The sequence below is a fragment of the Callorhinchus milii genome, unplaced genomic scaffold (assembly GCF_018977255.1).
Source record: "Callorhinchus milii isolate IMCB2004 unplaced genomic scaffold, IMCB_Cmil_1.0 Scaffold30, whole genome shotgun sequence".
Classification (NCBI taxonomy): Eukaryota; Metazoa; Chordata; class Chondrichthyes; order Chimaeriformes; family Callorhinchidae; genus Callorhinchus; species Callorhinchus milii.
The window spans coordinates 1,300,447-1,321,798 of NW_024704771.1; the positions used below are offsets into that span (position 1 = coordinate 1,300,447).

At 43.9% G+C, this 21,352-nt stretch overlaps 1 protein-coding gene across 3 annotated transcripts; it reads left to right on the forward strand.

Moving 5' to 3' along the window:
- Positions 1 to 1,346: 1,346 nt before the first annotated feature.
- Positions 1,347 to 19,715, forward strand: LOC103181031 (E3 ubiquitin-protein ligase TRIM39-like). Of its 3 annotated transcripts, none has more exons than XM_007897226.2 (7): positions 1,347 to 1,389; positions 14,695 to 15,216; positions 16,180 to 16,275; positions 16,734 to 16,964; positions 18,080 to 18,102; positions 18,658 to 18,773; positions 19,124 to 19,715. In XM_007897226.2, exons 2-7 carry the CDS (start codon positions 14,803 to 14,805, stop codon positions 19,636 to 19,638), a joined length of 1,395 nt encoding a protein of 464 aa, XP_007895417.1. In that variant the 5' UTR covers positions 1,347 to 1,389; positions 14,695 to 14,802; the 3' UTR covers positions 19,639 to 19,715. The 3 variants fall into 3 exon arrangements, with proteins under 3 accessions (XP_007895417.1, XP_007895416.1, XP_007895415.1); XM_007897225.1 differs by lacking the exon at positions 1,347 to 1,389 and adding an exon at positions 2,953 to 3,013; XM_007897224.2 differs by lacking the exon at positions 1,347 to 1,389 and adding an exon at positions 3,321 to 3,443.
- The last annotated feature ends 1,637 nt before the right edge of the window (positions 19,716 to 21,352 follow it).

Here is a 21,352-nt window from a genome sequence, read left to right on the forward strand (position 1 = left end):
TTGTGGCCTTTGCCATTTACTCAGGAGCTTTCACTCACTCTCATTTCTCTGCCTCTCTTGCATTCACACTCTTTCTCTCTCCCAGTCTTGCGCTCTCTGTCTCATTCTCTCACTGCTCAAAAGTCCATAGAGACTATAAATTCTAGACTGCAGGACTGAGCTCGGAGACTTATAAACAATATAATCCCTGGAATGACTCACGTTTATAGAAGTGGCAGAGATATGCAGACAGTGAGGCAAAGCGACTGAAAGCACGGCAGCCAACAGCAGAGTTGAGGGGCAGAGGCCTGTACAGGACAAGCAAAGTGAATAGGTGGAGGAGTGAGTGTGAGCAGGTCAAAATGCTCTCACAGTAGTAATACGTGTTACCCTTCCTTTTATGTCAATGAGCCAGCCTCAAATTCTACATGAGAACAGAGCACTCAGCACAGTGGATGTGCTGAATTGGGCAAGTTACTGAAATGTAACACCTGGAAAGTTGAAGTGGGAGGTAGCAATCGCAAACTGGTGTTGGTCTGATGATGGTTGGGAAGTCCAGTGATTTGGGGAAGAGAAATACTTACACCACAAACAGGCTTAACAAGATACTGATTGTAAGAGGAACTATAAAAGGTGAAATGAATGGTTATATTGCTCAAAAGTAGAGATTAATAAAGCAGTGTCAACACAATCTTCATGATGCAGGGCGAGGTGTGACATGTGACAGCCTGGCTCAGTGGTAGTCCTCTCCACTGTGTCAAAATGCTCTGGGTTCAAACCTAAGTCGGGAACTGAACTCATATAGACTAAGCTGAGATCCCAATGCAGTGCTTGTGGTTTGTTATGTTGTCAGAGGTGTAAAAAGAGTTGTAATTTTTGGGGGTTTTAGTAGAATGCCGTTACATTCACCATATTTATAGTTCAAATATTTCTGTGTATAAATAAAATCTGCGGTACTGATATTGTGGAAAAAAGCAACAAAAACAATTTTACATTGATTTTATGTTAGGAGCATGGGAGTCACACAACTAACTGGGATCCCTTGGGGAGTTGGGGTGTAGGGGAGGGGGAGATGAGTAAGATGGGGAAAAAAACTGAAACTGACTGAACGTTCAATCAAAACTGAAACTGATCTCTGTGGGAAGCTTTCTAGCCAGTTTGTTTATAGGCAACCAATAGCTTTAGCTAGTTAAAATACAGCAATAGCCCCACACCTACAACTGCACACTCTGAGGTCCCCAAACTTGAACTATTGCAAATTTGTGCTCATTACTTTCAGGGATAAGGTTGAAAGGAGGCATCACTCTATAGACACTCCATTCCGAACACAGAGATTTATACGACACAAAATGGAGAAGCTAAGGAGAAGGGGGAGAGGCAATGGACACTTTTGAACGTCATTATGCAACGGTCAGTAAAACATTATCAAGGACAAAATACAATTTTATCTTTTATGGATATTTACAGGTAATGTAACTGCAGGTTGGTCTCCGGACTTTGGCTCAGGAAGTTCGGATGAGTCTGAGTGATCTCATCCCTTTCCTCCTGAAAAGGAAGGAAAAACATAAGAACCATCTTATTTGAAATAGAGGAGAAAGAGAAAACGGCTGCATTCCGTCAGTGAGATTAAAATTTAAACATAATGGAGTCCAGTCTCCACAAGATGAAAGCAAGTGACCAGCATTCAGAAAGATCCCAGCTTCTCTTCACCATCTCCATATTCACACTCGACTGAACCCCCAAGGAGACTGAGTTTAAGGCAGTATTAATGAAGCTGGTGAGCTTCAGGCACGGAAATGTAGTTATCTGAGGTGACAACAAGAACAATAGCAGCAACAACAACCCAACAATATAGCGCCCTTCACGTTGGTAGTGTCTCGGGGCACTTAATATGTGGTTTGATTCTGAACTTAATTTTTTTCGTCAACCGAGTGTTTGACACACATGATTTGCTGAACAGTATCCAAACCACACTGTTGATTTTGTATATCCCACCTAAACATCGAAATCCCAGTGAGAGATTGTTGAAATGGAATGCGCACTCTCTCTCTCCCTGGAGGGACACATTCTGCTGACCTAATTCCAGAAAGTAACAGGCACAGGTTTGCAGGAGCCAAGGCTTGCAGAACCCAGAATGTGTCATTGGGGTAACTGCTGGAGTCTAACCAACTAAAACCACAAGACAGAAGGATTGAGACAATGGATGCCAAAAAGCACTACTCATAAATATGGCATACAATATAATAGTATACAGGCAGTTATGACAAAGCTTTAAAAGAACACTGGTTAGGCCTTAGAGCTAGAGTGCTGGGTTCAGTTCTGGGAACCACAATTTGGGAAGGATGCCAAGGCATTGGAGAGGTTGCAAAGGAGATTTACTAAGATGCTACCAGGATTGAGAGGCTTCACTTATAAGGAGAGGCAAGAGAAGCTATGATTATTCTCCTCTGGAGTAGAGAAGGTTAAGAGGAGACTTAATAGACGTTTTCAAAATAATGATGAGATTTGATAGGGTAAACAAGGAGAAACTTTCCACTAGCGGGTGGGACTGTAACCCGAGGGCACCGATTAAAGATAGTTCTTAAAAGAATCAGACGGGAGGTGAGGAGAAACTGTTTCACACAGTGAGTAGTTCGGTTCTGGAATGCATTGCCTGAAAGGATGGTGGAAGCCGATTTGATAACAACTTTTAAGAGAGAAGCAGATAGTAATGTGAGGAGGATACATTTGCAGGGCCCTGGACAGAGAGCGAGGGAGTGGGATCTATTTGGATAGCTATTTTCAAAGAGCTGGCACAGACACAATGGGACTAATGGCCTCCTTCTGTGCTATATAATTCTATGAAACTATGACTCTGGGATCCAGTTCTGGACCTGCACTGAGCACTTTATGGTCAGACCACACCTAGAGTATTTAGCACAGTTCTAGGGTCACACCTGGAGTTCTGAGTATATCCGATACCAGGAATAAAATGTGTGCCCAGATCCCGGATGTAGTGCTGAGGAGAATGACGAGGGAATACCCACTGTTAGAGGTGAGTTGTGAGGAGTAACCGTATAATATGGGATTCTTCATGTAGCATGAAAAGAAACATCTACTAACCTTGTAGAGTTAGATTCGATTCTAAATTGGTTTGAGAAAGTAAACGCATAACAATACTTTACGATATTTTGAGCTTAATTCTGGAGATTTGACTTAACTATTTTAGCATAATAGCTCAGCGTTCTGTTTACTTTTGTGACTGAAGGGAAATATTGGCAGTGAACCAAACACTTACATGTGACCTTCCATGTCAGAGAAGTTCCTCCTCTATCAAACTCATTCACCAACGGTACGCTGATATGTAGATGCATTTAAAGTTAGGGCAGAAGAGAAATCCTACAATAGTCCGGAAGCTGCTTGTTTCACTGCGGGGAGAGTGTCAGAGACATATCCCTGGGAACTACTGCAGTTTGCTTAACAAGGTAGGAAACACACGAAGGATTACTTCTCATCCTTTAGCTAACATCAAGTAAAACTTGTAACTCTTTCTACGCTTTCATCATCTCCTGCCTGGACTATTCCAATGCATGAGTGAGAGTGTGCATGCATGAGAGAGCGTGCGTGCATGTGAGAGCATGCGCGCGTGTGAGTGCATGCGCAGGTGAGAGGGTGTGCAGTTTGTGAGAGCATGTGCATGTTTGAGTGTGTGCCTATGAGAGCTTGCGCGTGTGTGTGAGTGTATACAAGCAAGTGAGTGCGTACAAGCTTGTGAAAGCATGTGAGCATGCAAGAGCATGCACATATGTGTGAGCATGCAGGGGTGAGAGTATGGATGCATGTGAGAGCATGTGCATGTGTATGAAAGCATGCGTCTGCGTGTGAGAGAATGTGAGTGAAGCGCTTTAAAATGTCTGATGTGATAAGGCTCTATATCAAATGGCACGATTATTATTATTATTATTATTACTACTATTATTAATTCAGTGTATTATTGGAGTCTGCAATAAGCAAAATCAGCCTATCTCAGGCTAGACCTGTAGCTTGGTGGTTAGAGCACTCGCCTGGCAAGCGAGAGACCTGGGTTCGATGTCCAGCAAGGTGAAACCTTGGGCAAGTTTCCTTACTCCACATGCCTGATAATAATCCCTCAAGAAAAAAATAATAATAGTTTGATCACTCAATCCTCGACTGTTTGTGGGACACTGCTGTGCACAATTGACTACCACTTTCCACTCACAAAATATGCAGTCGGTTCACTCTATGTGTATTCTGTGAAACACTCTGAAATTTCTAGAATCTGGGCAATTTGTGGCCTTAGTCATTTACTCAGGAGCTTTTGCATGCTGTCATTTCTCTCACTCTCTCACATTCACACTCTTTCTCTCTTTCATGTTCTCTATCTCATTCTCTCTCACTGCTCAGATGTCCATAGAGATTATAATTCCTAGCCTGAGCTACACCGACTACAGGACTGAGCTCAGAGTCTTATAAACAATATAATCCCTGGAATGAATCACTTTTATAGAAGGGGCAGAGATATGCAGACAGTGGGGCAAAGCAAATTAAAGCACGGCAGCGGACAGCAGAGTTGAGCGGCAAAAACCTGTTCAGCAGTCCCGAGCTGGCCAAGTAAAGTGAACGGGAAGAGGACTGGGTACGAGCAGTTCAGAATGCTAGGGGTGTGATGGAGTAAACCAGGCTATACCAGGCCCCAGCACACTATGGCAGCCATTCTGATAGTCACAAATTTCTGCTGGCCATTTTGAGGTCATTCTGAGGTAGTCAAATCTGTCCCAGTGTATCCGCATCTATCCATTAAACATCCCATAACAGTGAAAGGAATTTTTTAAGGCCAACAGTTTACCAGATGAAATAATCACTCACTTCATGGCTGCTTGTGGGATGTTACAGTGTGCGTATTGACTGCCACTTGTGCCTACATAATGCACACTCACTACACTTTGGAGAATATCCTGTAAAGCACTTTGAGATGCTCACTGGTGTGAAAGGAGATGTATCAAATAAGGGTTATGAATAAATGCTACTTATCTTTATATTTCGTATAGAGTTTTACACATGGACCCAAAATCCCAGCACCACACATGATAGTATGTAGATAAAGTATTGTGACTCAGTTTTGTGGGCAAATGTAGCAGCACGCCCACAGCAATGTCACAATGTGAATTGGTTGTCTCACATTCTGTTCTGCAAAGTTTAGGGTGCCTCATGATAGGAACCATCAAAACAATCAAAAGGTGTAGTGTGTCATTTTGCCAGTGATATGTGGCTTCAGTTACTAACAGAGATTTGAGAAGTAAGTGCACATTTGACAGGAGCTGAGAAGGTTACACCTTACACCGTACTCCTGCTCATCTCGTATTTGTGCTGCTCTCTCCAACTCACTGACTAAGTCAGGCTTGCTCCACATTCCAACAATACAACAACAACAAGATTTCATTTATAGAGCGCCTTTCACGTCAGGAGGACGTCCCAAGGCGCTGGACAGTTGGATCAGGACCCGAGCAGGAAGGAAATGGTCAGGGTGAGGGGAGGGAAGGGAGGGGGCGAGGATAGGGTAGAGAGTTGAGAGGGGAGCTGAAGGCCCGGTCAAAGAGAAAGATCTTGAGACCGGCCTTGAAGGAAGAAAGGGAGGAAGCGGCGAAGGCACTGGGGGCTGGAGTTCCAGAGCCTCGGGGCTGAGAGGCTGAAGGCCCGGCCACCGATGGTAGTGTGGTTGGGGCGGGGGATGTGGAGCAGACCGGAGCCAGAGGAACGGAGGGTATGGGCAGGTAAGTAAGTAATAATAATCCTTGCATTTGCTATAGAACCTTATTGTCTTTCAAAGCGCTTCACAAAATATACTGTAAAGTGAAAGGGCTGAATATTTTGTGGGCGAAACGCAGCAGCCAGTTGCGTGCAGCAGTGTTCCCCAAACCATAGCCATGCCTACAGTTCCTATACCTCAAACCTTGGGAGCTCCCTCCCAGTAGCAATACTTGTCACCCCTAAATCTTATTCTTTGAGCCAGCATCAATTGTACATTATTGCATCCTCCTCCCCACCTCAGCATCTTCATTTTGTGTCATCTAAACCTCTGTGTTCGGAACGGAATGTCCATAGAATGATGCCTCCATTAAGGCGAAGGGCAACCCCAGGCTCCTGTTCTCCACAACGAACTGGCTCCTCCACCCTCCCCGCCACACCTTGCAGATTCGTTCCTCTGACTCTCACTGCGAGAAAATGCTGGACTTCCTCGAGTCCAAAATCGAGGGAATCTGCTCAACTGCCACTGCCCACCCAACTTCCACCTCCTCCCTACCCCCACCCTACACTCCGACACCTTTGAACCTGTCAACCCCTCCTCTGTCTTCACCACCATATCCTCCATGAAGCCCACAACCTTCATTGACCCCATCCTCAACCCTCCCCTTTAAATCCCAGCTCCACTTCCTTGCCCCACTACTGACAGGGAGATGTCATCAACTTCTCCCTGTCATCTGGCATTGTTCCTTCCCCCACTCAAAACAGCCATTAACAACCCCAACTTGAAGAAACCTTCCATTGACCCATCACAGCTATCCAGCTACCGACCCATCTCAAACCTCCCTTTCCTGTTCACTCTTTCCTCTCCTCCCACTCCCTCCATGACCACTCCAATCGGGTTTCCATGCTGCCCATAGCACGGAAACTGCTCTGGTCAGGATCACAAATGACATACTGACCATGTGCGATCAGGGCTCCCTCTGTCTACCTTGTCCTCCTCGACCTCTCCGCTACCTTTGACACCGTGGAGCACTCAATGCTCCTCCACTGCCTCCCCTCCCACCTCAATCTTAAAGGTTCTGTCCTTGACTGGTTCAGGTCCTAACTTTCACACCCCCTCAACTTTGTCACAGCAAACGGCTTCTCCTCTAGCTCCCCGCACCGTCTCGTGCAGTGTTCCTCAGGGCTCTGTCCTCGGTTCCATCCTCTTCACCCTCTACATGCTCCCTCTTGGTGACATCATTCGCAGACATGGAGTAAATTTCCACATGTATGCGGATGACAACCAACTCTATCTCTTTGCCTCCACCGTCAACTCCAGGACTACTGGTGTCCTGACCGACTGCCTCTCCGACATCAAGTCCTGGACGAGGGACAACATTCTCCAACTCAACTTCAGCAAGACTGAGGCCCTGCTGATTAGCTTGTGCCATTGCCTCCGCACTTTGGGCGCTGGCAGCATCAGCCTCCATGGCTGCACACTCAACCTCACTAAGCCAGTCAGGACCCTGGGTGTGTTGTTTGACCCTGAACTGTGCTTTCTCCAACATATCCATGCCATGACCGGCACTGCCTACAACCACCATCGCAAAATTGCCTGACTCCACCACTGTCATCTCTCAGGCTGCTGAAACCCTCACCCACGCATTCATCACATCAAGGCTCGATGACGGAAACTCCCTCCTCATCAGCCTTCCCAACTCTTCCCTTCACAATCTGCTGATAATGCAAAACTCTGCAGCTCTGAGACCCCATCACTCCCACCCTTGCCCGACTCCACTGGCTCCCCATACGCCAGAGGATCGAGTTCAAGATCCTCGTCCTCACTTTGAAGGCCATCCATGGCCTTGTCCCTTCCAACCTCTCTGACGTGCTGACTCCCTACCAACCTGCTCGCTTCCTCCGTTCAGCGGGCTCCGGTCTGCTTCATGTCTCCTGCCCGACGTGCCCTACCATTGGTGGCCGAGCTTTCAGCCTCTCTTCGCTCCCAAACTCCGCCCCACGATCCCTTCACCTCGCTTTCCTCCTTGCCTCCTTCAAGGCCGGTCCCAAGACCCTTCTCTTCGATCGTGCCTTTCGTCGCCCTCCCACCTCTCTGCCTTCCCTCAACCCTACACCCCCCCCTCTCCCATGCCCGGGCTCCAACAACTGGCCGTTCAGCGCTTTGGGACGTTCTCCCAATGTGAAAGGTGCTCTATAAATGTAATTTTGTTGTTGTTGTTGTATCCCAGAAAGTAATAAGCACCAATATGCAATTGTTAGAGTGTAGGGATCTCACAGTCTAGGGCTATGGACGGGGGATTTAGCTAACTAGCTAAATCTGTAGCTTGCCTTTAAAAGGACAGTTTAGAAATCTTCCAAAGAGATCAAATTCAAATAATTGTCCTATTGTTTACATTTCTCCATGGCTTGCCCTCTATATCTCTGCCTCCATCTTCAATCCCACTTCCCCAAATTCTCTCTCCACTCTGGCATAGGTTTACTTTATGCATAACCCTCCCTAACATCAGTAGACCAGCTTTGAGCCACTCTTTCCCGGCTCTAGAACTTTATCCTGGAGTCGCTTGGTGTCTTCCCCACCTTTAAACCCACTGTCCGTTTGATTGAACTTTCAGTCAGTTTTAGTTTTCCCCTATCTTTCTCATTTCCCCCAATCCCCACCTCCATACTCACCAAGAGCTCCCAGTTCGTTGTGTGACTCCCACACTCCTAACATAAAAAGTACTATATTAATGTAAAATTGTTTTAGTTGCTTTTTTCTACAATATCAGTACCGCAGATTTTATTTATACACAGAAATATTTGAACTATCAATAGGGTGAAACTTCTGAATCTAACAGCATTCCACTAAACACACCCAAAAATTACAACTCTTTTTACACCTCTGACAATGTAACAAAACACGAGCACTGCATTGGGATCTTATCCGATATGAGTTCAGGTCCCTACTTGGGGTTGAATCCATAACCTTCTGACACAGCACTACCACTGAGCCAGGCTATCACATGTTACACCTTGCCCTGGATCATGCAGATTGTGCTGATACTCCTTTTGTTAATCTCTATTTTAGAGCAATAAAACAATTCACTTCACCCTTTATAGTTCCTCTTACAATCAGCATCTTGATCAGCCTGTTGTCGTGTAAACATTTCTCTTCCCCAATCACAGGGCTTCCCATCCATTATCAAACCAACACCAGTGTGACATTGCCACCTCCCTCTTCAACTTTCCCTATGTTGCATTTCATTAATCTGCCCAATTCAGCACATCCACTTTGCTCAGTGCTCTGTTCTCATGTTCCTGTTCTTTAAAACTCATTGTGCAACCAACAGTAAACCATTATCAAGGACAATATACAACATTGTCTCTTATGGATATTTTCAGGTAATCTAACTGTGAGTTGGGAGTCCGGACTTTGGATCAGCAAGTTTGAATAAGCCTGAGTGATTTCATCCTTTCCCTCCTTAAATGAAGGGAACAACATCAGAATCATCTTATCTAAAATCATTTGTACTTGTAGGGAAAGAGAAAATAGTGGTATTAGGTCAGTAAGATTAAAATGTAAACATGATCGAGTCCAATTTCTACAGGATGAAAGCAAGTGAGCAGCATTCACAAAGATTACAGCTTCTCTGCACTATCTCCAGATTCACACTAGAATGAAACCCAGGGACTTTGAGGCTGTGTGAGACAAGCTGGGGAAAATAGAAGTCTCAGAGGAGACAACAAGAACAATAGCAGCAACATCAACTCAACAATGTAGCACCCTTCACCAGGGTAGTGTCTCGGAGCAATTAGCAGTGTTATGGTTTGATTCTGAACTGATTTTTTTTCATCAGCAGAGGAACCCCATCCCCATGCTGAACAGTATTCAAACCGAACTGTTAATTCCATGCATCCCACCTGAACATAGAACTCCGAGTGAGAGATTGTTGGAATGGGATGCACACTCTCTCTTGCCCTGGAGGGACACATTCAGCTTACCTGATTCCAGAAAGTAATAGGCACAGTTTGCAAGAGCTGCCCAGGTTGTTAAGACAGAGTAGTGGAGAGCAACCAGGATGATTGTCAGTGTTAGAGGAATGAACTATGAGCTGAGCAAATTGAAATGTGCGAGCGCACTTCTGCTATATTGGTCCTCCTTCGCTATAGACCTGCTACAAACAGTCCCTCGGGTACTAACCTTTACACACAGTGAGCTGGGCTCCAGGCCTTTCGTGCTGCTTGCTCAACCCTGCTACTCTGGCCTGAGCGACTTCGATCATGCATGCTTAGCGTGGTGAAATTTGGTAATTGGTGTGTGCAGAAAATGGACTTTACTGGTGAGTAAACCTCGATAGGAACATCAGCTGTGTCACACTACTGGGACAAATTATTGGTAAGTGTTGTACTATTCATATCAAATATTTTCTATTTTAAACATAACAACACTTTCAGGAAATATATTCCTACAGTTTTAAGAACTGGCTGGTAGACAGAAAGCAAATAGTGGTGGTGAACAGTTGTTTTTATGACTGGAGGAAAGTGTGGAGTGGTATCCCCCAGATGTCGGTATTGGGACCACTGCTCTTTTTGATCCATATAAGTAACATGGACTTGAGTATAGGGAGTATTTCCAACTTTGCAAATGATAATAAGGTGGGAAAAGTAGTAAATGGTGAGGAGCATAGAAACAGACATCAAGAGGACATAGAAAGACGAGGGAAATGGGCAGACACCTGGCAGATGAAATTTAGTGTGGAGAAATGTGAAATGATGCATTTAGGGAGGAACAATAAAGAGCAGCAACTATAAGCTATATGGTACTATCTTAAAGGGGGTGAAGGAACAGAGACCTGGAGGTTCTAAGTAAATCTTTTTAGGTGGCAGGTAGATAATGCTGTTAAAAAAACAAACAGGATGCTAGTCTTTATAAATGGGGCTATAGAATACAAAAGTCAGGCAGTTGTGATACATTAGAACACAATAGAATATACAGCACAGAAACAGGCCATTTGGCCCAACTGGTTTATGCCGGTGTCTATGCTCCACATGAGCCTCCTCCTGCCCTTCCTCAATTAAGCCTTCAAGCATAACCTTCTATTGCTTTCTCCCTCATGTACCTGTCTAGCCTTCCCTTCAATACATCTATGCTATTTGCCTCAACAGCTCGTTGTGGTAGTGTGCTCCACATTCCCATTCCTCTCTGTGTGTAAAATTTCTGCTAACTTTTCTATTTGATCTATTTGTAACTATGTTATATTGAGTGCCCCTGGTTTTGGTTTGCCCCACAATTGGAAACATCTTCCCTATGTCTGCCCTATCAAAACCTTTCATAATTTTAAAGACATCTATCAGGTCAACCCTTAACCTCTTCTTTTCAAAAGATAAGTGTCCATGCATAATAGGTATAACCTCTCAGTTCTGGGATCATCCTTGTGAATCTCTTTTGCACCCTCTTCAGTGCCTCTACATCCCTTCTATAATGTGGGATCCAGAACTGCACACAGTATTCTAAGTGTGGTCTAGATAAGTTCTATAGAAATTTACCCTAGGTTTGCTGCTTTTCATTTCTATACCTCTAGAAACAAACCCTAATGCCTGGTTTGCTTTTTATTATTAACCTGCATTGTTTCTTTTAGTGAATTGTGTAAGTTTACACCTAGATCCTTTTGCTCCTCTAATCCATTTCGGTTTTTATTTTCCAGGATATATGTGACTGTCTTATTCCTTCTAGCAAAATGTACTACCTCACACTTTTCTACATTGAAGTGTATTTGCCATTTAAATACCCACTCAGCAAGTTTATTAATGTCTTGCTGTAATTTGCTGCGTCCTCCTCTGTATTAACTATTCCCCAAAATTTGGTGTTGTCCTGCAAACCTACTGTAGATTCCCCAAACCAAATCATTAATATATATTGTGAACAACAGTGGTACCATTACCGATCCTTGTGGAACACCACTGCCCACCCCCTGCCAGTCTGAGTGGCCACCATTTTCCCCCTACACTCTGTTTTCTGTTTTGTAGCAGCTTGCTATCCATTCTGCTATTTTCCCCCTGATACCACATGCTATGACCTTATTCATTAATCTATTATGTGGTACCTTATTGAACGCCTTTTGGAAATCTAAATATATTACATCACCATATTACCCTTGTCTACTCTTTATGTTACCCCTTCAAAGAATTCAATGAAGTTGGTCAAGTATGACCTTCCTTTTTGAAATTCATGCTGACTATTCCTTATTATGTTTTCGATTTCTAGATGTTTTTCTATTACCTCCTTCAGTAAGGATTCAACTATCTTTTCTAACACTGATGTTAAACTGACAAGTCTTCACTTCCCTGGGCTTGTTCTATCTCCCTTTTTAAAAATATGGTATAGCATTAGCTATCCTCAGTCCTCTGGCACTACTCCCTTTTCTAACGAGGTATTATATATGCCTTATAGTGCCTCTGGTATCTCTTCCCTCGATTCTTTTGATATATGTGGATGCATTCCATTCGAACCAGGGGTTTTCTGACAGCGAGTTGTTCGGATCTGGAATGCTTTGTCTCAAAGGGTAGTGGAAGCCGATTAATAACAACTTTTGAGAGAGTAGATAATTATTTGAGGAGGACAAACTTGCAGGGCTATGGGGAGAGAGCGGGGTAATGGGATTCCAATTCAATTGGATAACTCTTTTCAAAAACAAAGACATGGACATGTTGCTCTGAATGGCATCATCTTGCACTGTATAATTCTACGATTCTATGAGTTGTCAAGTTGTCAATGAGGCATATTGCGCTCTCATAGCTCCATGTCCACGGCAATCATCTCCCCTCCACCCCACCTCACACTCTCTGTCTAAACGTCACTTTCTTGTCCCATGTTCTTTCTTTTTTTCCCATTGCTCTACAGATTTTCTTAGCTATTCCAGAATAAAATACAAAACAACACAGTTGATTATTAACTTATAATAGTTGTTGTTCAGATATCAATTGTTGTATTTTGTGCAGATTTGGTCCCCATTTTAATAAGGATGTCAGGGACTTAGTGTCTGTGCAGAAGAGATTTAATTGGATGTTAATGGTGATGGATGATTTGAAGTGCATATCCATTAATTTGAAATAATTAGCAATGGAACAATAAAGTAGATGAGGAGATTGGTTTTACAGTGTTATGAGGATGTGACAAGCAATTTCAGGCGTGTTGGTCAAACCAGGAATCCTATGAACTTTCAAGATGGAGTGATATGAGTATCTGAAGAGAATTAAGCTTCACTGGCATGGGGAAAGATAGACTGATAGGTTTTACTTTCAAGGATACGATGAACAAAATTATTTTTTCTGTGCTATAAATTTCTAAGGCTCTATAAAGTCCTCTTTGGGGACTGTTGCTTTTTTCGTGTTCTAAACCATGGGTCAGTGTATGTGTGAGAGGGACAGAGAGAGAGAGGTGTGACTGATAGAGAAAGCTACAGGTACAAATCATACAGAGAGATAAAACATGTGTTAGTTGGCACAGACTGCACGCAGACTTTCTGGTGTATTGCTCAGGATCTGACTGTGGAACTTGTGTTGTTGAAGTCAATCCACCATTACGTGTTCCCTTTAGAATATCCCACAGAGCATCGCTGGGCCGTGAGTCAGGCTGTCAAAGCCATGTTGTCAGCGGTTAGAGAGGCTCAAGGCTCAATCCAACCATTTCATCTCCTGCTCTTTTATTCAAGTCTCTTTCACTGCTGGAATCCGCTCGGCTCAGTTACTCGGACTCTGGCCTCTGAGATAAAAGGTTGTGAGATCGGGCTCTCCCTGCACTAGGGCTGCACTGAACTCATAGCCCAGCGTAGGGAAAGAGTGAAAATAAAATGCTAACTCTGCAGAAATCCAGAGCCACCTTCTGCCAAGGAGGTCTGGCTGTTTACCAGGAATGTGCACTGGCTTCTGATTAGAGAAATAGGAAGCAATTGGAACAAAAGATTTTAGTTGACACCAATCACATTGAGACATATTGGGGTTTGACCATTGCAGCTAAACACATCCTATTCTATCAGCCAATGAGATTGAACACGTGGTGTGATTTGACTGGGCTTTACACACAGCAACCAATCAGGTCTAAATATGTTCTCCCAATACAAGGCAATAGAGAATATCTGAGGAAGCAGAAGCCGGCAACATGTTGTGTGGAGCAACCAACAAGGGTTTGATCTCCATAATTCATCAAAGCAAATTAACTCAAATCTCTTCCACCCATGTCCTCACTTTTATTGGCCACGATTGCTTGTGGGACACTGCTGTATGCAACTGGCTGCCGCGTTTTGCCCATTAAAAATATATAGCCAATTAACTTCATATTTTTTGAAGCACTTTGAGATGCCTCGCAGTTGTTGTATGGTGCAAAATGAAATGCAAGGATTTTTATTATGATTATTGCACTGCTGTATTCATTACATTCACTTTACAGTATATTCTATGAAGCAGTTTGTGAGGTCTCGAAGACATAATATAGTCCTGATTCAAATACTAGGATATCTATAGGTTCCAATTCTTGTGCTAAACCATTCACCTCTAATGTTAACAAGTTCCATGAGCTACACTCAGCTGAGCAAAGAGGAGTTGAGCTGTGGGGAGTTGAGCTGAGGGGAGCTGAGCTGAATGGAGCTCCCTATCAAACGCAAGGATAGTTTTAATTATAATTATTAACCCTGAAAGCCAAAGCCCCAGTGGGTAGCGTAGTCCTAGGGATTAGCTAGCCAGATGGTGTTTCCAATGGCAAGCTTTGTGGTTTTAGCTAGTTAGACTCAGTAGGCACCCCAACGCGCATTCCAGGATCCTCAAGACTTGGTTTTTGCAAACCAATGCCTAATACTTTACTCAACCCTTTGGCTCAGTAACTCTGCTTTGCCCCCTCTTTAACGTGAATATTTCCTTTGAACTGTGCCTATGATCAATGGACCTTACGAATGGCCTGAATGTGCTAAACATCTGTGTTCCTTCTGTCTTCAGGTGCCTGTCCCTTTAAACAGCAGCTGGTCTGTGATCCCCACCCGCACAGCCACGTCCTGGTTTGGGTAAAGGTGGAAGTCCCAAACAGAGCAAAGAGTTGATGGTGAAATGGCATCTGCACAGGAACTGGAGAACATGAGAAATGAAGCCACTTGTTTAATCTGTCTGCAGTTTTACATGGATCCGGTGTCTATAGACTGTGGCCACAACTTCTGCAGAGCCTGTATTTTACAGTATTGGGGCACAGGGCAAGGAAGTGTGTCCTGTCCACAGTGCAGGCTGCAGATTCCCCAGAGGAGTGTTCGGCCCAATCGCTTTGTGTCTAACATGGTGGAGAGTATTCGAAGACTGAGCCTGAATCCGAGACTGGAAGAGGTGGGAATCCAGTGTGAAGAACACGAGGAGAAGTTGAAACTGTTTTGTGAAACGGATCAAAGAGCGATCTGTGTGGTCTGTGCGATGTCCAGTGACCACAAGGATCACACAGTCATTCCCATTAAAGAAGCAGCTGAGCTCCGCAAGGTATGGATTTATAATAATCCTGAAATTTCATACAGCGTCGGGAGGATGTCACAATGTGCTTCAAATTACACTGTAAAACAGGAAGAGGAGCATAGGCACAGAAGGAAACCGTTCAACCTGTCCCACCATTGCATTGGGTGATGGCTGATCTGTACCTTATCTATGAATCCCCAACTTTACCCATTATACCTTGATGCACTGACCTAAGAAAAATCTATCCACTTCAGTCTTCAACATTTGATTTTGACTCCAGCCATATTCTTCAGCTTTTGGGGGAGAGAGTAACAGATTTCCACTACACTCTGCGAGAACAGTGCTTCTTGATTTCACTTATAATATATAATATATGCCTGGTTCTAACTGTAAAATTGTACCCCTTCTCGATTCCATCTCCTGAGGAAATAATTTCATTTTAGCTACTCTATTGAGATAATTTTAAACACCTCAATCAGATAATCACTCAACCTTCTAAGCTCAAGGAAATACAGACCAAGTTTATGCAGCCCTAAACTGTGAACACAGCTGACTATTTGCGCACACCAATGGCCCACAACCTCCTGACTCAGAGGCCACAATCTGATCAACTGAACAAGCCGTTTAATATTTAAGATTGGTTTGATGACAAAGTTAAAATTTAGTCTAGCAGATGAAGCGTTGTCAATGTGCTCTTACGTTCTATGTGACATATTAGGAAAGACGTGATATTCTTTACAGCTGGTCACTGAGAACCAATCTCACCTGCCTCCGGGTCAGAAGGTTGTGTGTTCAAGCTCAGGTGCTGGCTGGCTTGCTGCCGACCTGGTAGGTAAATGCAGAAGTTCTGAATGGCTGCACCATCTGGTTGTATTTATTGAGTGGAATAAAATTTACAGCTCTGTCATACAAATCGACACGTGGAGTATCCTAAACCAGTAAAAATGACTCTCACCCTTCTCCCTATTAATTTACATGCACTTTTTTCAGCAAAAGCTGCAGGAAGCCCTGGAAATCCTTCAGAAACAGTTGGATGAAATGTCCCAGTGTCAGAGAGAAGAAGGAGCTTCTCAACTGGAAGTGAAGGTGAGGGGTTTGTATAATCAGCTCTAAGCCCATCCCATCAATTTTCCTGTCTGACAAGTTTTTCTGCTGTTTCCAGCCAAGACCACCCTACAGTTTAGGGCTTTATATTGCAGGGTTAACCAGAGTTTAGTATTTTTACTCCCAGCCCACAGTGACTCGCCTGCCTATTTTGGGTCGTACCGATGAGCCACTCTTGGCTCTGCAGTCATCAGTAATGATCTGGAATACTGCAGACCTGCCTGGCTCAGAAACTTGACTGGAGACTGACTGTCACAGAGGTCTGGCTCGATTCCGACATTCCATTGCCAGGCAGGTCACCTTGGAGCCCATTCATTACACCCCGTTTACATTCCCTCCCCCCCCCCCCCACTCAGGATGATATCCGTAGGTTCACAGACAACGTAACTGTGACTGACAGGTGAATCTTGTGTTAGATAATGTTGTGTTTATTGTGACAGAGACAAGCCGAGCGTCTGAGGAAGAACATCAACGCTGAATTTGCTAAACGTCACCAGCTGCTGACTGAGGAGCAGCGAGACCTGATCACCAAACTCAGACAGCAGGAGGAGGCCATCTTAGGACAAATAGAAAACAATACGAGACACATTTCCAAGGAAATTACTTCAATTAACCAAAGAATAGCAGAAATCCAGACACGACTGAATCTGCAGAACACAGAATTCCTGAAGGTACATAGCCTTTGTTTCTGGTGTGATAAAAAGACAGTGAGTGTGTTAATGTTATTGTGTCTGGTGCGATAGACAGACAATGAGTGTGATAATGTTGGTTCATGTCTGGTGTGGTAGACAGAATTGTGTTAATGCTGGTGTGTGTATGGTGGGTTGAAGAGAAAGTGAGTGTGTTAATGCCAGTGTGTGTCAAGTGTGATAGACAGACAGTGAACTTGTAAACGTCTGGTGTTAAAGACAGTAAGTGTGTTCATGCTGGTGTCTATCTAGTGCATAGACAATGAGTATGTAAATGTCTGGTGTGAAAGACAGACGATGAGTATGTTCATGCTGGTCTTTGACTTATCTGATAGACAGACAGTGAGTGTGCTAATGCTGGTGTGTTTGGTGTGGTAGACAGTTAGTGAGCATGTTAATGCTAGTGTGTGTCTGGACAGACAGTGAGTGTGTTAATACTGGTGTGTGTCTATGTGATAGACAAAGAGTGAGTGCATTAATGCTGGTGTATGTCTGGTGTGATAAACAGACAATGAGTGTGTTAATGCTGGTGTGTGATTTGTGATGGACACATAGTGAATGTTTTAATTCTGGTGTGTTTGATTGGATGGACAGACAGTGATTGTCTTAATGCTGGTGTGTGTCTGGTGTGATACGCAGACAGTGAATGTGTTTTATGCTGGTTTGTGTCTTGTGTAAGAGACAGACACATGAGGGTGTTAACGCTGAATTTAGAAAGAGATATAGATGAGGGCGAAGGACGATGTGTGACCTGAAGTGATTGAATTGCTACAATCTGCTGTGACTCACATCAGAAATTTAGTTTAAATTCATTAATACAGTATATTGCTGATAACACAATGATGCCTTAACTTGTCACGATCATTTAAGTCATCCTGTTGTCACTATCGCGGCCACATTTATTTATGTATTGATACATAACTGGCCATTCCTCATACCTCGTCACTGAGACCTGTTGCCGAGAAATGACGAGTTATCAGTTTATCTCAATTTAACATGATTCACAGCATCAAGCTGCCTAATACCTGTTCTAAGTTGTCCTGATTGCTGTGTGCAAGATTGATTGTAACTCTCCTTGTGTTTTGTTTCCTCTTCAGGACATCACATCCATCATTGAGAGGTCTGTAATCTTTCCTTATATCCATCTAGTTATTAACATTCCCTAAACCCAGTGTGTAACAGACGGTCACAGAGAAACATACTTGCGTGAGAGCCCAGAACATTACATCTGTCCAGTTTTCAAATAGTACGGAATTATTATTTTGTGATAATCATAGTTCTAGCATTTGCTAGAGTGCTTTATCACATATTTAATGTGACATAAAGTGCTTGATAGCATATACTGTAAAGCGAATTTATTGTATAATTTGTGGGTGAAACGCGGCAACCAATTGGGCACAGCAGTGTCCCATTTTTGAAGGGATTATTATCTCTGGAAAATTGACCGGTGAATTGACTAACAACCATGTTTCTACTTACTGCTTGGTGTGAAGTAAGGAAACTTACCTAATGTTTCATCCTACTCGGGAATCGAAAAAGGATCCTCTGGCTTGTGAGGTGAGTGCTCTAATGACTAAGCTACAAGACTCCACAATGGTGGTGATGGTGAAAGTCTCCACCTTTGTCATCGATGTTGTATCTGAATTTAACTAAACAAATCTCTATCTGTTCCCAGGTCTGGTGTTGAAATCAAGAAACCCACAAAAGTGGCTGTTGATGTGGCTGAGGGGGACCTTATTGGGCCTCTGCAGAGCAGAGAGTGGAAATTCATGTTAAAGGGCATCTTTGCAGGTAATACTCGCTCTTGCTGTGTTCCTGTGATCGGATTCTGACTCTGGGAATAGATGTGGAGTAAATGTCTTGTTTTCGCTCCTCATCCCCTCGGTCGGGAATGCTAAATAAGACCATTGGGAGCTCAGCCCACCTCAGCCCTGACATTACTGGTGCCCCACGTGTAACCTGAGACACACAGAGCAGGAATCCAAACCTCACTGAATGAACCATTGAAATATAATATCAACCGTTCACCACACGAACACCAACAAGTCAACAAATTTAAGCGCTTTGGGACGTCCTCCCGACGTAAAAAACGTTATATTAAATGCAAGGATTATTATTATTATTATTATTCTCTGTTTCAGCTCCAGCCTCTGTGAATCTGGATCCTAAAACAGCCCATCCCAGCCTCATCCTGTCTAAGGACCGGATCCGAGTGAGACTCGGTTTCCGACAGCAACAGGTTCCTAACAACTTGGAGAGATTCAGTCACTGGCCCAGTGTCCTGGGATCTGAGGGGTTCACATCAGGGAGACATTACTGGGAGGTGGGGGTGGGGAACAACACATACTGGATAGTGGGGGTGGCCCAAGAGTCAGTGCCCAGGAAGGAAAGTTTCACACATGGACCTGAGGCTGGAGTCTGGGCTCTGAGGCTGCTTAATGGGTTATATCAAGCTCTAACCACACCTCTTACCACCCTCCCCCTGAGTGTGAGCCCCCGGGTGCTGGGCGTGTACCTGGACTATGCGGGAGGACAGGTGTCGCTGTACGACGCTGACCATATGTCTCATTTCTTCACATTTACCCACACGTTCACCGGGAAACTCTTCCCTTACTTCAGCACATGGCGGGACACTGACCTAACACTGATCCGCTGACAGGAGTGAGGGCGACAAATCAGAGCAAGGGTATAATAATAATAATCCTTGCATTTGATATAGTGCTTTTCACGTCTTCTAGACGTCCCAAAGCGCTTCACAGAATATACTGTAAAGTGAATTGACTGTATGTTTGTGGGCGAACGCGGCAGCCAATTGCGCACAGCAATATCCCACAAACAGTCGTAGATTGAAAATGACCAATTTATTATTGTTTTGTTTTTTTGGAGGGATTATTATTAGGCTCTGTGTGTAATAAGGAAACTTGCCCAAGGTTTCGCCCTCTGCCTGGAATTGAACTCAGGTCTCTCGCTTGCAAAGCGAGTGCTCTAACCACTGAGCTACAGGACTATGGGCGTGAGTCACCTATTTCCAGGCAGAGAGAGGGATGAGGTTAACTAATCAGTAAGCGGGTATGGGGGTTACCGGGCAGAGATTGAGGTGACATAGCGACATAGAAACAGGAGGAGGCCTTTCAACCTATCGAGCCTGTTCCATCATTCTATAAAGTCATGGCTGAACTTTACATCAACCCCAGTTTCCCACCATTGCCCCATATCCCTTCGCACCCCAACCTAACAAACATCTATCACCTCCATCTTGATAATATGAATGGATCCAGGCATAATCCGCAGCATTTTGAGAGAGTTCCAGATTGCCACTAACTTCTGTGTGAAAAACTAGCCCTAATTTCACGCTAAATGGTCTGGCTCCGATATTAAGATGATGCCCCCCCTTTTCTGGATTCCCCCATCAGGGAAACCAGTTTATCTGTATCTACACTATCGAATGCCTTTATTATTTTAAAATCCTTAATTAGATCTCCCCTCAGCCTACTGAACTCAATGGAATAGCGAACACGTTTATGCAACTTGTTCTCATAATTTAACTCTTCATAACCTGCAACATCCTCCCGATGTGAGGGATGATATATACAAGCGCCATTTTGATTTGTGTTGTGTTGGTATCACAATAAATTGGACCAATATACAATCTCTCCGTGTGACCTGTGAATCTCTGATATGAGGATTGGCTATGATGAGATATGAGGCACGACACAGAATGAGGAGCAGATATAGGAGACTCTAGATTATAGTGTAACAGGGTAGGACAGTCTATATGGAGTTGTCACTGTTAATATCAGACTAAGTAGAGTTGTCACAAGTTATATCAGACTGTGTAGAATTGTCACTGTTAAATGAGGGTAGATGTTGGCATGTGACCAAAGGCACAGTCGAAGAGGAGCGTCTTGAGATTGGCCTTGAAGGACCAAGGGCATGAAAGGTGTCATTTAACTGGAGAAAGTTAGCTCTCATTCAAGACTCACTCACCCATTCACTCCCTTCCTCACTCCCTCACTCTCGTATTCGGTGTAATTCATTCACTCCCTCCCTTATTCACTCAATCAATCACGCACTCAATCATGGTTTCACTCATCAGACAATTCCTCAGTCATACCCTTCCCTCCCTCTCTCATTCCCTCAATCTCCCTCTCGCTTCCCAGCCTCTCACACCCTTTTTCTGTCTCTCTTAATCAAACTCTCAATTCCTCTGCTTCAATCTATCTCTCATTTTCTCTCCCTCATTCTCTGGTTCGCTCTTTCATTTTATCATTGCAGGGGCATGGTTGTTAATCAATTGACGGATTGCTTTTCTGGGGCTAATAATCCTTAAAAATAATTTGTTCACTCTGTCCACGACTATTTGTGAAATG